General features: G+C 28.6%; 1 protein-coding gene across 7 annotated transcripts in view; it reads right to left on the minus strand.

Moving 5' to 3' along the window:
- Positions 1 to 13546, minus strand: part of LOC129980952 (ecotropic viral integration site 5 ortholog-like) — a 173746-nt gene that overhangs the window by 83746 nt on the left and 76454 nt on the right. Inside the window, exon 1 of one of the 7 annotated variants that reach the window (XM_056091473.1) lies at positions 8890 to 9035. The exons of 4 other annotated variants lie outside the window; for them this stretch is intronic. Coding sequence is in view for 1 of the 3 variants with exons in the window: in XM_056091468.1 (XP_055947443.1) it covers positions 6238 to 6308 (71 nt within the window). In the remaining 2 variants the exon portion in view is untranslated. Of the gene's footprint in view, positions 1 to 5866; positions 6007 to 6237; positions 6324 to 8889; positions 9036 to 13546 lie in introns of those variants that run through there. 2 more of the 7 variants (XM_056091468.1, XM_056091471.1) reach the window with 2 other exon arrangements.

Below are 13546 nucleotides of genomic sequence, written 5' to 3' on the forward strand. Positions count from 1 at the left end.
CTACGTCAATTTAATATCTAAATTGGCTGCACATCTTTTAAGATAAAAACTAATGTGACGACACATCACAGCGAAGATATTAATTTAATGTTACTCAATACACAATTATGATAGTCACAAGAATACGGCATCACATAAATTAATTCCATCAATGCAGAATAATGAGAAGTTACAACGAATTACTTCATCAAGTGATATAAAAAAATTTCGTCAGAAGTACATAAATATGAGCAGTGTTTTTTTGTTTTTTTTTTTTAAATCTTCAAATAAATTTATTTTAAAATCACTGCAGGTTCTAGAACGAAGTAAATGGGAAATTTTCACACAATAAATGTATATTTAAATTTGTAGAAACATCACCGCTCTGAAGCCATTATCTGACAGGAGTGACCTCTGAGAAGCAGCTGACATCATTTTTACAATCTTTTACAACAATTAAATGAAAAAAATATTGAGATCATGATGCATTTAATGAATTCTAGCAATGCGCACATTAAACTCTCGCTTATTGCGGAATTTGAATTGATGACTGAAATAACTGTAGCATGAACAGGAACTGCGGTTTTCACGTTGAATGAGCGTTGTAATGTTATTTCCTCAAGAACTGTTATAACTTCATTTATCTATCGTGGTATTAAATTATTTCAGCTGCATACTTGGCGAAAAAATATCGGAATTCTGATGAAGATCAAGTATCCATGCCAAATGATGTTTCTCAGTTTAAACAGTAAGGCTATCAGAACTATCATGCACAGACTGCAGTATTGAATGGATGATATATAAAAATGTGAAAATTATTCAATAAGCACAACCAATTAGGAAAATAATTATCTACTAGGTCATGACGCCTTTTTTTTTCAAACCACGAAATTCTAACAAAATAAACAATTTTAGATAAATAGAGCTTTCGCGAAATATTTGAAGCATTAAGATAAACATATGAATTTCAATGCTTATTTACTTTTTGCACAGATCAGCAAAATTTGATATATTAATTAAAGTTTGATGTAAAATAGTTTTAATAAAATTCGATAAATCTTAAAACTATATTTCAAATTATTGAATCCGACATCCTTCAAAATGATTTTCAAGGCCAACTCGCTGGGTTTATTTAATAAAATAATTTTTTAGGTGAGACTAATTTCAGTTAACTCTTTCACATTAATTGCCCTTTCTGTGCTAATATGTTATCTATTTTAGGATGCCTTCGAAATTTTAAACAATGAAAAGGTGAAGAGAACAACACCTGAGCAACCATCCCACTTCAAATTTTGATACTACACTAAATGCAAGTTATTTGACCCTTAACGCGATTTAATGTGTACTGGGTACATATACTCGGCGAATCTAAAGAGCAATTGGGCTTTAAATTTAGAATAACGAAATATGAATTTCCGATTGTCAGAGTCATCTTAAAAAGAATTTAAACTCCCAGGGTTTGATGACGTAACGAGATTTTGTGAGGCCCAAAGCGAAATATACTTTCGCCCCAAATCGCTAGCAGTGGTTTAACAAATGAATACGTGCTCAGTAAATATATGCTCGGGGCATGCCACTGTATTTCCATCCTTCTATGATATATCACTTTAATAAATCATATAAACGCAAAATTTTTTTTGACCCCATGCCATTCCCGAAGATTGGCTCCTGAGGCATCAATAGCTTCCTTGCCCCCCCCCTTCCCTTTCCTTCATCGCTGTGCCATTATTAAGCCTTGAGTAATTTGGCGCACTATGAAAATCGTAACTAGAAATATGAGCTAGCATATTTTATACCTAACTATAAAATAAGAGAGACGGACTAATAAAAGAATCACGGAGGAATCAAAAACGATTTTCTGATAAAAGCTTTGCAATTTTGCAAATCGATGCTTTTTTAAATAAGAATTTGCAAATCAGCTTTCACTAGCTCTAATCAAATACATGATTAATATCAAGCCTTTTATTATAAAAAGACCTTTATATTGTATTCTATATATTTATTTAATACAAAAATGCAATCACATATTTAATACATAAATTAATATAATAAAACATGGCAATACTTTATACTTCATTTAACATTTACACCTTTATAATTAAATAATTTTTACTAAAAATTAAACAAAGGCAATGCAGCAAAATTTTTATCGCTAGTAAACTATAGACTATTTAGTTTACTGAATTGACCGAAGCCTCATTAAAAGATCATGTTACATAAAATCATGTATTAAAGGAAGAGCAAAAGGTTAAGCCAGAAAAAATATCTCTCAAGATTTTCTTATTCCTATTGCATAATATAGTATCAACTCCAAAATTAACTTATTTTAGACTACGGTGGGACGTCAAGTCCATTTTCCACTGCAACACAAAATACAATCCTCTGCCACAGCATCACGTGAAGAATAATTTATAATAAGCAAGATAGCTCCAAATATCAACGCCTAATAAAAAGGATTATCGCGTTTGATCGCTGTACTATTTTTATATTAAATAACAGAGTTGCTCGTTACACAGTAATGTACTGGCAAGAACATAAGGCAGAGAGAGGAAAGAAATAGCCCTTCTGATGACACTCTTAATCAAAGGCATCTTTCCGATGAGGGTTCAAGTTCCTAATAGCTCTTTACTGGGTCATGATCAACAGCCAAGTACACTTCACACTACGACGAGGAAATATAAAACGAGGACGAACTTAATGAAATGGGGCGTCGTAAGTTTTACTAGTTTACTAACCCCTTGACTTTGGATATGAACAATAGACTGTTTTTCTAACCTGTTTTAAAGGCATTCTCCAAGAAAGCCTGCCATTCATGAGCGACTATAAATAAATTACTTTCAAGCCATATGACAGTTAAGGAGTAAGTTTTTTCAAATTCGAAATGACGGCGCTGCTTTAAAATCTTCAAAAGCATTCCATGGTCAAAAAATATAATTATATAAACTGAAGTTTCAGGTATCAGGAAGAGAAACTTGAATTTCGATTTTCTATTTTAAATAAGACTATCAGACGCTGATAGAATAACAACAAAAGTATGATCATAATTTAAAATCAGTTTTGATCATTTATTTATTTATTGCAAAATCATTTTAAAAGTGCAAATTATATCGATATCTTAGTTTAAAAATCATAAATTTTGAAAAAGAAGAGAAGTTAAGGTATTTTGATCTGTGATATCACTTTCAAAATGAAAGCATGGAGTAATTCAAATATTTGAATTTTCTCTACTATCATAATGGATTAAAATAATTTTGTTAATGTATTATCTGAAGTGAAAATGAAGATTTTTAGATAAACATTAAAAGCTTTTTTTAAGAGACTAAAATGAAACTTTTAATCTGGTAATAAGAAATACGTCCACAAATATATAATAAATGAATAAAAAATTTTAAAAAATCTAAACATTTATAACATTTATTTAAAAGAATCTGAGCATTTTGAGCACAGAAAAAAAATTATAAATCCTAAAAATATATTACAAAATAAAGTTAAGACGCAAATATAAATAGTTGTATTTTGTATATAATAGTTGCATAAATTAATTTTAAGTTACGACATTGGCAAAAAGTCGTTTTCAATTTAATCAAACAAAAGTTAATATTAAAAAAAACATTCCTAATACTAGTAATAAAACATATGCAAAATACTTTAAATTTGTTTTTGCTTCAGAATTCAATCATGTATCCAGAAGACAATTATAAAATAGTATAATTTAGCAAATATAAATAGCAATATAATCCAGAAGACAATTATAAAATAGTATAATAGCAAATATAAATAGTTGTATTTTGTATATAATAGTTGCATAAATTAATTTTAAGTTACGACATTGGCAAAAAGTCGTTTTCAATTTAATCAAACAAAAGTTAATATTAAAAAAAAACATTCCTAATACTAGTAATAAAACATATGCAAAATACTTTAAATTTGTTTTTGCTTCAGAATTCAATCATGTATCCAGAAGACAATTATAAAATAGTATAATTTAGTATTGAATTACAAACTAGTTTAAACCAGTAATGAAGTTTTTCCTTAACAAATAATAAAATATATTATTCAACAATATCATGTCTTTGTCAATGTCTTGACATTATATTTAATTTAGTTGTCAAAGTATTAGTGGGAAAAGGATGGATTGTGCATTAGAAAGATTACAAAATGATGCGCAACAAAAACAATAACAAAAAATTAATTTATAACTTTTTTTCAGCGCACATATATAAGAATACAAAAATTATAATCTAAATACGATGCTAATATTCACAATCACATCGGACATGCAGACAAAACCAGGAATTGAAATTTTATCTCTAAAACTATATATGGTCAGCAAATAACCAGTAAAAGAAAGAAAATATCTGCCAATTTAAGTGAAAATTTATGTTATCCTTAGTCGTAAAAAACTTCCTGATAGGCCTATTTTCGTTCCACTGAAACGGAACAAAACGATTTTCTGGGAACAAATAAGGAAACACATTAAATAAAATGTGAGAGTTTATTTTCAGTGATGACAGTTAATCATTAGATTTACAGAGAATAATGTTCCGAAACAGTAATTGTTCATTTCACCTAATACGATTTTCTTTCGAACTTTTACTTATAAAATTAGACGCTTGAAATAATATATTCGCACATACATTATTAAAATTATTAAGAATAAAAAAAACCAAAAAAAAAAAAAAACCCAGACATTAAAACAAAATTGGAAAAAGAGACCAATCGTAGAAGCAATAAAATATTTAGTTAAATATAATGCAATCACAATTTAAGACACCGAATGAATTTTGTAATGAAAAGATCCTTGTTGATAGAAATTTGAGCACAGAAAACAATAACTCAATTTATAACTTACAACTATAAGTATATTTATAAATATTTATATTAAATATAACATATATTATTTTGTAATATATATTACGAGAGATTAAATCTACTCCCTGTAAAATAGTTGTAAACCTTCATAACTTGAGTTAGATGTTCCTACTATTTTACACTTAAAAAATTTCACATCCGTAATCGTCTCTCCCCCCCCCCACACACACACACCTCCAACAGAAAAAAATAAAACAATGAAAATATTTTTAGGACAATTTGTAAAAATCTGTGCTACTTTGATAAAACTCTTAGTTTGCTAAAGAATACAAGAGAATTGTAAATCAATTAATGCTCACAACGCACTTGGCAAATGTTCATTCTAAACTTAACTTTGAAATCCATTGCACATCCAGCAGAAAGAAATGTTTCAAAAGTATATAAGACGATTTGCAGTTATGTTTAACATGTGACTGTGTCATCACATGAATTGACTCCACTATAGTCATTGATTTTACTATAAATTTAGGTCGAAATATTGATCGAAATAGGTCAAAATAGGTCAATGCTTCATAACCTATAAGCACTGCTATGTAAGATTTTAAAATATTTATTATCATACCTCTTAGAAATTTGATTGAAATTTTTTTTAAAGTACTCTAAGGGAGAAATAAATTTATAAAATTCCTTTCTAAGGATTTAATATTCAGAAGATCACTCTTATCGAATTCAATTTAAAGTAGAGAATCATTTATCAGATTATTTTTTAACTGTAACCGAAAATAAAATTAAAATATTTGAAAGATAAATAATTAAATCTGACAATTTCTGTAGAGTTCAAAAACGAGTCCAAAGTATTTCAAAAGTAGCAACAACAACAAAAAAGTTCAACAGTAATATAAAAATACATCAATATTACAAATAACAGCTATATTCTCATAATATACATCATTTACTTCAATGAGAAATGAACACTTGGATTAAAATTAGAAATTCCTTAATGTGAAAATTTTGTTGATATGTGACTGGAGGTATAATAATAAGATAATATTAAAGAGACTTTTAATGTACTTACCAGAAATTTTATTTAAAATCGACAATTAAATTTTATAATGCTATATCATTCAAGGATTATAATATATATATTTATACATAAATAACTGATCATTCCTTTCAATGAATATTCGTTACATTCTTCAAATACACCAGCAATTATTAGACTATACTTGATGAAATGAACTACGTCGGAAGAAATCAAAGTATACACGAATCCGATATCACTTCTATTTTTATCTACCTATTGTCTAAATGCTGTTTACAGATTTTGAAAACATTACCCAGATAAAAACAAAAGAAGATAATTAGGATATAATTTTTCTTCACAAAACACAAATTACATTTCATCTTAAATAAGACTCTTTTTTTATGAGTATATTTTTTTCTTACCTAACTTTTATAGAGTTCCCTATTGTGCCAACCTTAAAATAATCCAAAATCCCTCGTGTTTTGGCACTCATCGAACTTTCGCTGTTCAAAAATACCACATCACCGAAAGATGGTGTTTACAGATGAAAATATTCCACGTCATTTTCGTCAGACGAACATCAAGATAGAAAACACGACTGACGATAAAGAAGACCACAGGGATTCAAAAATAAAGCATGAGATGACCGACAGAATAGGTTCTTTCACAGATAGCATTTGAGGTAATCAATCGTTTTGCGCCAGCACAGCGCAAAATAACCAGCACAAAACCCAAGTGAAAGTTTCCCCATGCTTTCACAGTGGAACTTGTTTTTTCCTGCACCGTCAGTTATGCTCTAAAAGAAACAGAAAATACCCCACGCTTGGTTAAGCGCTCGGTTGGTTTCATACAAAAGGTGACGTTTCATTTGGAAGATAGAATAAAAGAATTTGGTAGACTTGTTCATCGAACCGATTAACTCGAAAGAGTATGAGTATTTTGTCTATAGGTTGTGGCAGCAGGACATAATCGTTTGGAATTTTTTTTACACTCATCTTCATTCAGAATATTAAAAGATGTGATCTTTTTTTTTTTCTATAAGTTTATTTATCATTATTTTTTTACTTTTTGTTCAGTTTTTTTGGTCCAAAAAATTTTCTAAACGGAAAACAGAAAAGATGGCTAACCTTCATTTTACAAAGCATTCAATCAGCACGAAATCAAGAAATGGGGAAGAATCTCCAAACACGTGGATTTGAATTTTAGTTTTACACGATCAGATAACATCAGGCCGTGAACATACCAGGAAAATTTTGCAAAGTTGAAAATTTGCAAGAATTGAAATTATATAACCATTATAACCAATTTTTAATATTTCAGGATGTAACTAGGTGAATTCTTGAGTAAATTATATATGTGTAATTGACATCTCTTACTCTAATTTAAATCTTAATTCATTTCTTAATATTATCTTTAATTTTTATCCTAATTTAGCCCATATTAACTTTAAAATATTCTCTTATTTCCTGTTTCACCACCTTTTATTTAATTAATTTTACATGCATTCTATAAGTTTGCTAGTCTCAGCATTTCCCAGACTCCGAGTGGAGGGATAAAAATCCTTAATGCTTACAACATTCTTTTAAAGATACATAAAATTCCCTTACCTAAATCGACATGTGCCACAGAAATCCCTATCGAAATTTCATAGTAAAATAATCGAAGGGAAAAATTTCTGTCTCTCCTGCTCTTATGCCGCGATGTAGACTGACGTATCTCTTACCACTTACTCTTTGTACGTATACTATACCTCCTGAGGTGAAATAATTCAAAGTTTTAAAATTTCAAAAGTTTCTTTTATTCGGACGCACATCTGCTAAAATATGTTTACATATATCAATTTATATAATTCATTAAATAATTCATTATATTCTTAAAGAATTTCAATAAAATAAAAAAATCGATGAAATGGTAAAAAAAAAAGAAAAAAAAGTATTTGTTTCGGATTGAAAGAAATAGATCTACTTCCAAACAAGAACAAAATAGCATACAATATACTAAAACAGAGAGTAAATGATGATCATGTAACAGCCATTAAAGAGTTATTAACAAATAAACTTGCCATATAAGAAGAATTCTTTTAATTAAAAAATTAAACCTTACTTGAAAAAAAGTACATGATACTGATTCGTAAAGATTTATTATAGTTACTATCTATCTATTTGCAATGAAATACAGATTGGAGTATTACAATTTCGATTTATTCGCGATTTTCAAATGATCGATCATTAAAATATTAAAATAAAATATCAAAATATCGTAATGAACAAAAGACTGAATATTTAAAGTATTATGACACTGAATAATGAGACATTATGATTTCACCCCGTGATTAAGTCTTTCTCAGAAAAGATTAAAAGGCCGATAAAGCGAGACACTCCCAAATGCTCATAAATGAATTTAAAAAGACATTACATCACATGAAAACCTGCTGGTTCTCTTTTCAAAGTCATTAAACTAACACCTACATAGTACAGACAAAACATAGTTAATTATTTTAATGTTAACCCATTAAAGGGCCATTTTTTTCTAGTCATATTATGTTAAAATATTTTTAGGCTTGACATTAGAATAAGAAAAGGGATTCATTTAGCTTATTAGATAAAATTAATTTGGTTAATTAATAATTAAGTAACAAATCAAGACGCATCATTTTGTCTGAGATAAAGAACTGAAGCATCTAAGTTTCTGACTTATTAAAAAAAATCTGTCAGAACTTATGCCAACCTACATAATTTCATACAAAGATTGATGAATTTGGTGGGAAGCATACTTCCCACGGCCCTAGAAAGGGTTAAATAATTAAAAATATACTTTAAAGGCATCATAAAATAACAGAATAAATATCAATTATTAAAAAAAACTTTTCTGAAACTTTGTTTTTGTAGTTAATAATTGAAGCAAGTAATAGAAAAGCGGATGTAAAAATAAAATATTTCAAAATATAATATAGCAGATAACTGCAAAAGAATTGTATCAGAGCATGCTTAATAAATATTCATCATTAAATGTATTCAATGATATATGCAGACACGTTTAATCACTTTAAAAAGTAATTTATGAAGTCTTTTTACCTGATAAGACACAATTGATCCTTTCACTGTCCTTCTATTTCAATTAACCAATGCAATTCAATTCAACAGCAACTCATTAATAACTACAGAGGAAAATACCTCCATTAATAACAACCTCATTCATAACAATGTCGCAATTGCGACTATTTAACAATGTATACAAAAAACCCAAAACAGCAAACTAAAAGCATGCAAAGCTCAGTTAAAACTGACAAGCTATTTCTGTAAATGACACGCAGTGACTCTCACCCTATTTGGCTTCAGGCCAACTGAACGATTTGAAAAAGCCACAAACAATGGATTGAAATATCTTAAAAGTTTACAAAGAACAGCCAGATAGACGTACATACAAACAAACTTTGGAAATGAAAATTTTATCTCAAGTTTTGTTAGATTCCATTCTCTTTTCTTTGAACTGATTGTTTCCGGACATCATTAATTTGTCATCTGACAAGAACTTAATGAGTGTATTCAAATAAAATCAGCTCATAATAATGCGAAGTAGATACTATAGGGAAAGAAATCATTGAATTCTTATAAAAACTTGCATAAAAACAAAATAGGAAATTATAGCATTAAATTATGAAATTTATTTTTAAATATTTTCGCGCATTCGGAAAATTAAACAATTAGGAAGTTAATTATGCACTTGTTGCTGGATTATATAGACATAAAAAAAAGGGATGAATGCTTAGGGATAAAAAAATCTCGTGAATAGTGCAAATGGGCACAATTATAAATACTCATTGATATCTGAATTACAGAGACAACTACTGCTCGTTTCAATATCATGAGACTACCACTTTTTGATGATTCTATCTCACTAAGGGGTGAGATTCGGAATGATGAGCGCATTTCCAGGATTATTTGACCTTGATTTTCGGCCTATTAGATACTACTTCGTTAAATTTTTTTTTCACATATATGTGAGTGTCATGTCGCTTTTGGTCGTATTGCTTTATTTTAATTCAAAATTTATTTATTTTATTTCCACGTTTAATCCGAGTTTACTTTATTTTTAAATGTAAACATCATTTCCTTTCATCATTTTAAATGTAAACATCATTCCTCTCATCCCTATTTTGACGAATTAAACCCATCCTAACGCATGCGCGAAAGCGTGGAAGGTTTTAGAATCCGTTGACAAACAATATGTGACTCATCAATAAGCCGCATGAAATAGACCCTAATATACTTAGTAACAATGTATTTAAAAGCAAATTATATATATAAATCTTATAATTGTAAACGATTAGTTATTGTATATATGTTTATTTCGTTTAACTTGGAAACGGCTCTAATGAGTCGGATCAAATTCTATATTTAGATAAGGTTTTGCTTTTTGAGTTTATGTATATCCTGAAAAACCCCGCAATTTTACAAAAAGACACATTAAAAAAAAATTTATACATAACTATTAGAAAAGTTTTCTATCTGCTCTAATGCTGACAATGTCATATAGCGCCATCTCGGACCCAATTTCACCATGGTGAAACTGAGTGTAAATTCTAAAATATAATTAATGATAGATAAACTATAAAATGAATACAGTAGATTGTTTCGAATAACATGTTAAACAAAGTACATTCATATATATATTTTTTATTTTAATAACCTGTTCATATGTACGTAAGATTGAAAAATATTCATATGTAGTCAGTATATGATTCGTATCTAAATGTTTTCCCCGAAAAAACTGCCAAGCGAAGCTCGGTTTCCCAGATATTAAACTTCTTAAAGAACGGTGATTGGCATGATGCTTCTTATTTAAAACTAGAGTTGCTTAATTTCGTGCAACTTTTCCCTGCGCTGCTAAGACGCGCTAAAAGCGTTTATTACGACATTCCATCAGTAACGCCATCGCTTGCACGTTATGTTGCTTTGAGTAGTCACTGAACGTAGAAATACACGATGCTTCAAAAACGTATGCGAAGTAACCTAGTTCGTTCATTTCCGGCTTGCTTTTGTGGAAGCCAAATGAAATAAAATCTGCAATTTTGAGCTCTGGCATCATTTGACAAATCAGATTCGCGATATTCACGTTTGGTTTGGGATAGACCTGAATTATAAGAGTTCAAAAATAAATTTTGCACAATGAGCAGCTTAAAATACAAGTGAAAAATTATTCATTTTGTTGTCAGAAGGCTTGAGGAAAATGTAATTTGATGTAGAGCAAATTACTTTATCACGCTATTACAACTGACATCTCTAGCATTAAATGCTTATTATAATTCTACAATGAATTACATTGTAACTTTTTTAAAATCTTTGTACACAAAAAATAGACTAAGTGCCTTACAGTTAAAAAAGGGAAGGATAAAAATAACAGAAATTAGAAAACTGAAATTATGAAGCAGATTATTTTTTACAATATAAAAAAAACAAACATAAATGTTCATTAGTATTACCTCTCCCGCTCACAATAAAAAAAAATAATTGAAAATTTTTTTAAATAAAAAAATACACAAAACATTAAAAAAAAGAAGATTCTTTATCAAAAGAATCTTCTTTTCATTATGAATATCAAATGTCATAAAAAATTGATTTACATATAAATTACAAATAATTGATTTACATTAGATACTATAATACACTCTGTACAAAATTAAAATAGATTCGAAACAAAATTAATAAAAAAAAATATTTTTGAAATCATTTAAATTTTTAAAGCCCGGATAATTTCAACTTAGTCAACAATAATGATCCGATAGTTCTACCTTTCAAAAATATTTCCCCTCTAAAAAAAAGCATGATATATTAGTATTTATCAAAAACAATTATTATAAAAAAATCAATTAGATATATTCTTCCGAACTTCCAATATGTCTTTTTTTATGCTAATGAATTTTCAATAACGTACAAAATAATGATCTTAATATAAAATTTCGAACAATTGATTACTCTAACGTCATTTTTTTTTTGCCATTATTTAGTGAATACCACTATCTTCGGATGAAATTGAAAAAGGTTTCGAAATAATGATACAAATTCCGTATACAAAACATTTCTAATCAGAAATAGAAGAATTTAAAAACTTCGATGAAAAATTATAATTATTTGCAGATTTTAATATTTAATAAAGATTTATCTTATACAAGATAATAAAAAAATAAAGGTTCAAAAATCATATAAATAATTTCTTTCACAGCTGTTGTTTTAATTATTAATATTCCTAAGAAAGCAAATTTTTAACAATTATATACCCGTATTCAAAGTAAGACATATATCTGTATGTTAGAAATGTAAAAATAATTTCGAGGCGCTAACACTATTCATGACATCAATCAAAGGAAAGATCACCTCTTTCCTCTTAAATATTGTAAACATTATTATTAAAATTTAAGAAAAATACTATATGATATGAGTAATTATATAAAGGAAATTATAAGCGAATTATCTATATCTGAAAATAAAAAAATATTAATAATTCTAGACTGCAAAGCTGGATAAAGATGCATTTTTTAAAGTTTTTTTTTTAATTGAATGTTTTCACACAAATTCACTGCTTTCTTGAATATATAAAGAGATATTACGGCTATATTTATAAAAAATATTTTAAATAATTAAATACAATGCGAAGGCAAATAGTTAATTGTCAGCAAGTCCAAAATCAATACCGTAAGAGAAATCGATATAAAAGAACATGGGGATTATTGTTCGAATTTACGAATAAAAAATTAAAGACTATAATAAATTATAAAATGCTTTGGGGCAATAATCTACTGCAAAATAATATCAAGAATAAATGAACTCATTTTATATTGAATAATCACAAGAATCATGTATAAACCCACTGTAACAAAAATAAATTTAAAGGCACACTAAAATTCCAAGTAGAGGACAGAAAATGCAGACAAATCAGCATAGCACGCATTTTCATTTCAAAGAGCATCCTACCTTAAATTCAACGCTCTAGGATTCTCAAATAGGAAGAATAAGATGGATTCGCAGTTTGATTTTGCGCATAAATTGAAAAGAATCCGCCCCAGAAAACTGATAGTTCTTTGATAAAAGAACTTTTTCCGAATTTCCTTTGGGTTGAAGAAAGGACGCAGTGAATCATGAATAAATAACGAGGAAAAAAGGTTTTCGAGGAAGGAGTAAAGGGCTGAACAGGAACTTTTAAAACAACATATAGGTTGCATGACAAAGAATGACCGGCACTCGGGTGATGTACAGGTACGAAACCATTTGTTCCCTTTTACTGATGCACCAAAGGCTCACTTTACTGCCCTAATGGGGATACGTGGCGCGTGCTGTATGACCGGAGATGATGATGGTGTGTGTGTGTGTATCTCGAGAAATCCACAAAAGCCACGAATAAAAAGGATGAAATCCGCTTTTCAGGGGAGAAGCGTTTCTTTTTGTTAGATGATGATGCGAAATTTTGGAAGAATAGCGTTTGGAAAGGCAATAGCAAATAGAATGTTGCAGTTTAATGCTTGTTTTTTTTTAATAATCGCTTTTTATATGAAAACTATAGGCTAATCATTAGAATAAATCTACTTAGTAGGGTAGTAGTAGGTTTACTTCGATTTAAATATTAGTATCCTCTTACAGGTAAGTTCGACTATTTGGAAAAGAAAGCTGTCATTAAGTCATTGATGGTAACTAGTTTGATTAAAATGAGTGAACATATTAGACAATCTAAAGAATT

Source organism: Argiope bruennichi, chromosome 8, assembly GCF_947563725.1.
Source record: "Argiope bruennichi chromosome 8, qqArgBrue1.1, whole genome shotgun sequence".
NCBI classification, from domain to species: domain Eukaryota; kingdom Metazoa; phylum Arthropoda; class Arachnida; order Araneae; family Araneidae; genus Argiope; species Argiope bruennichi.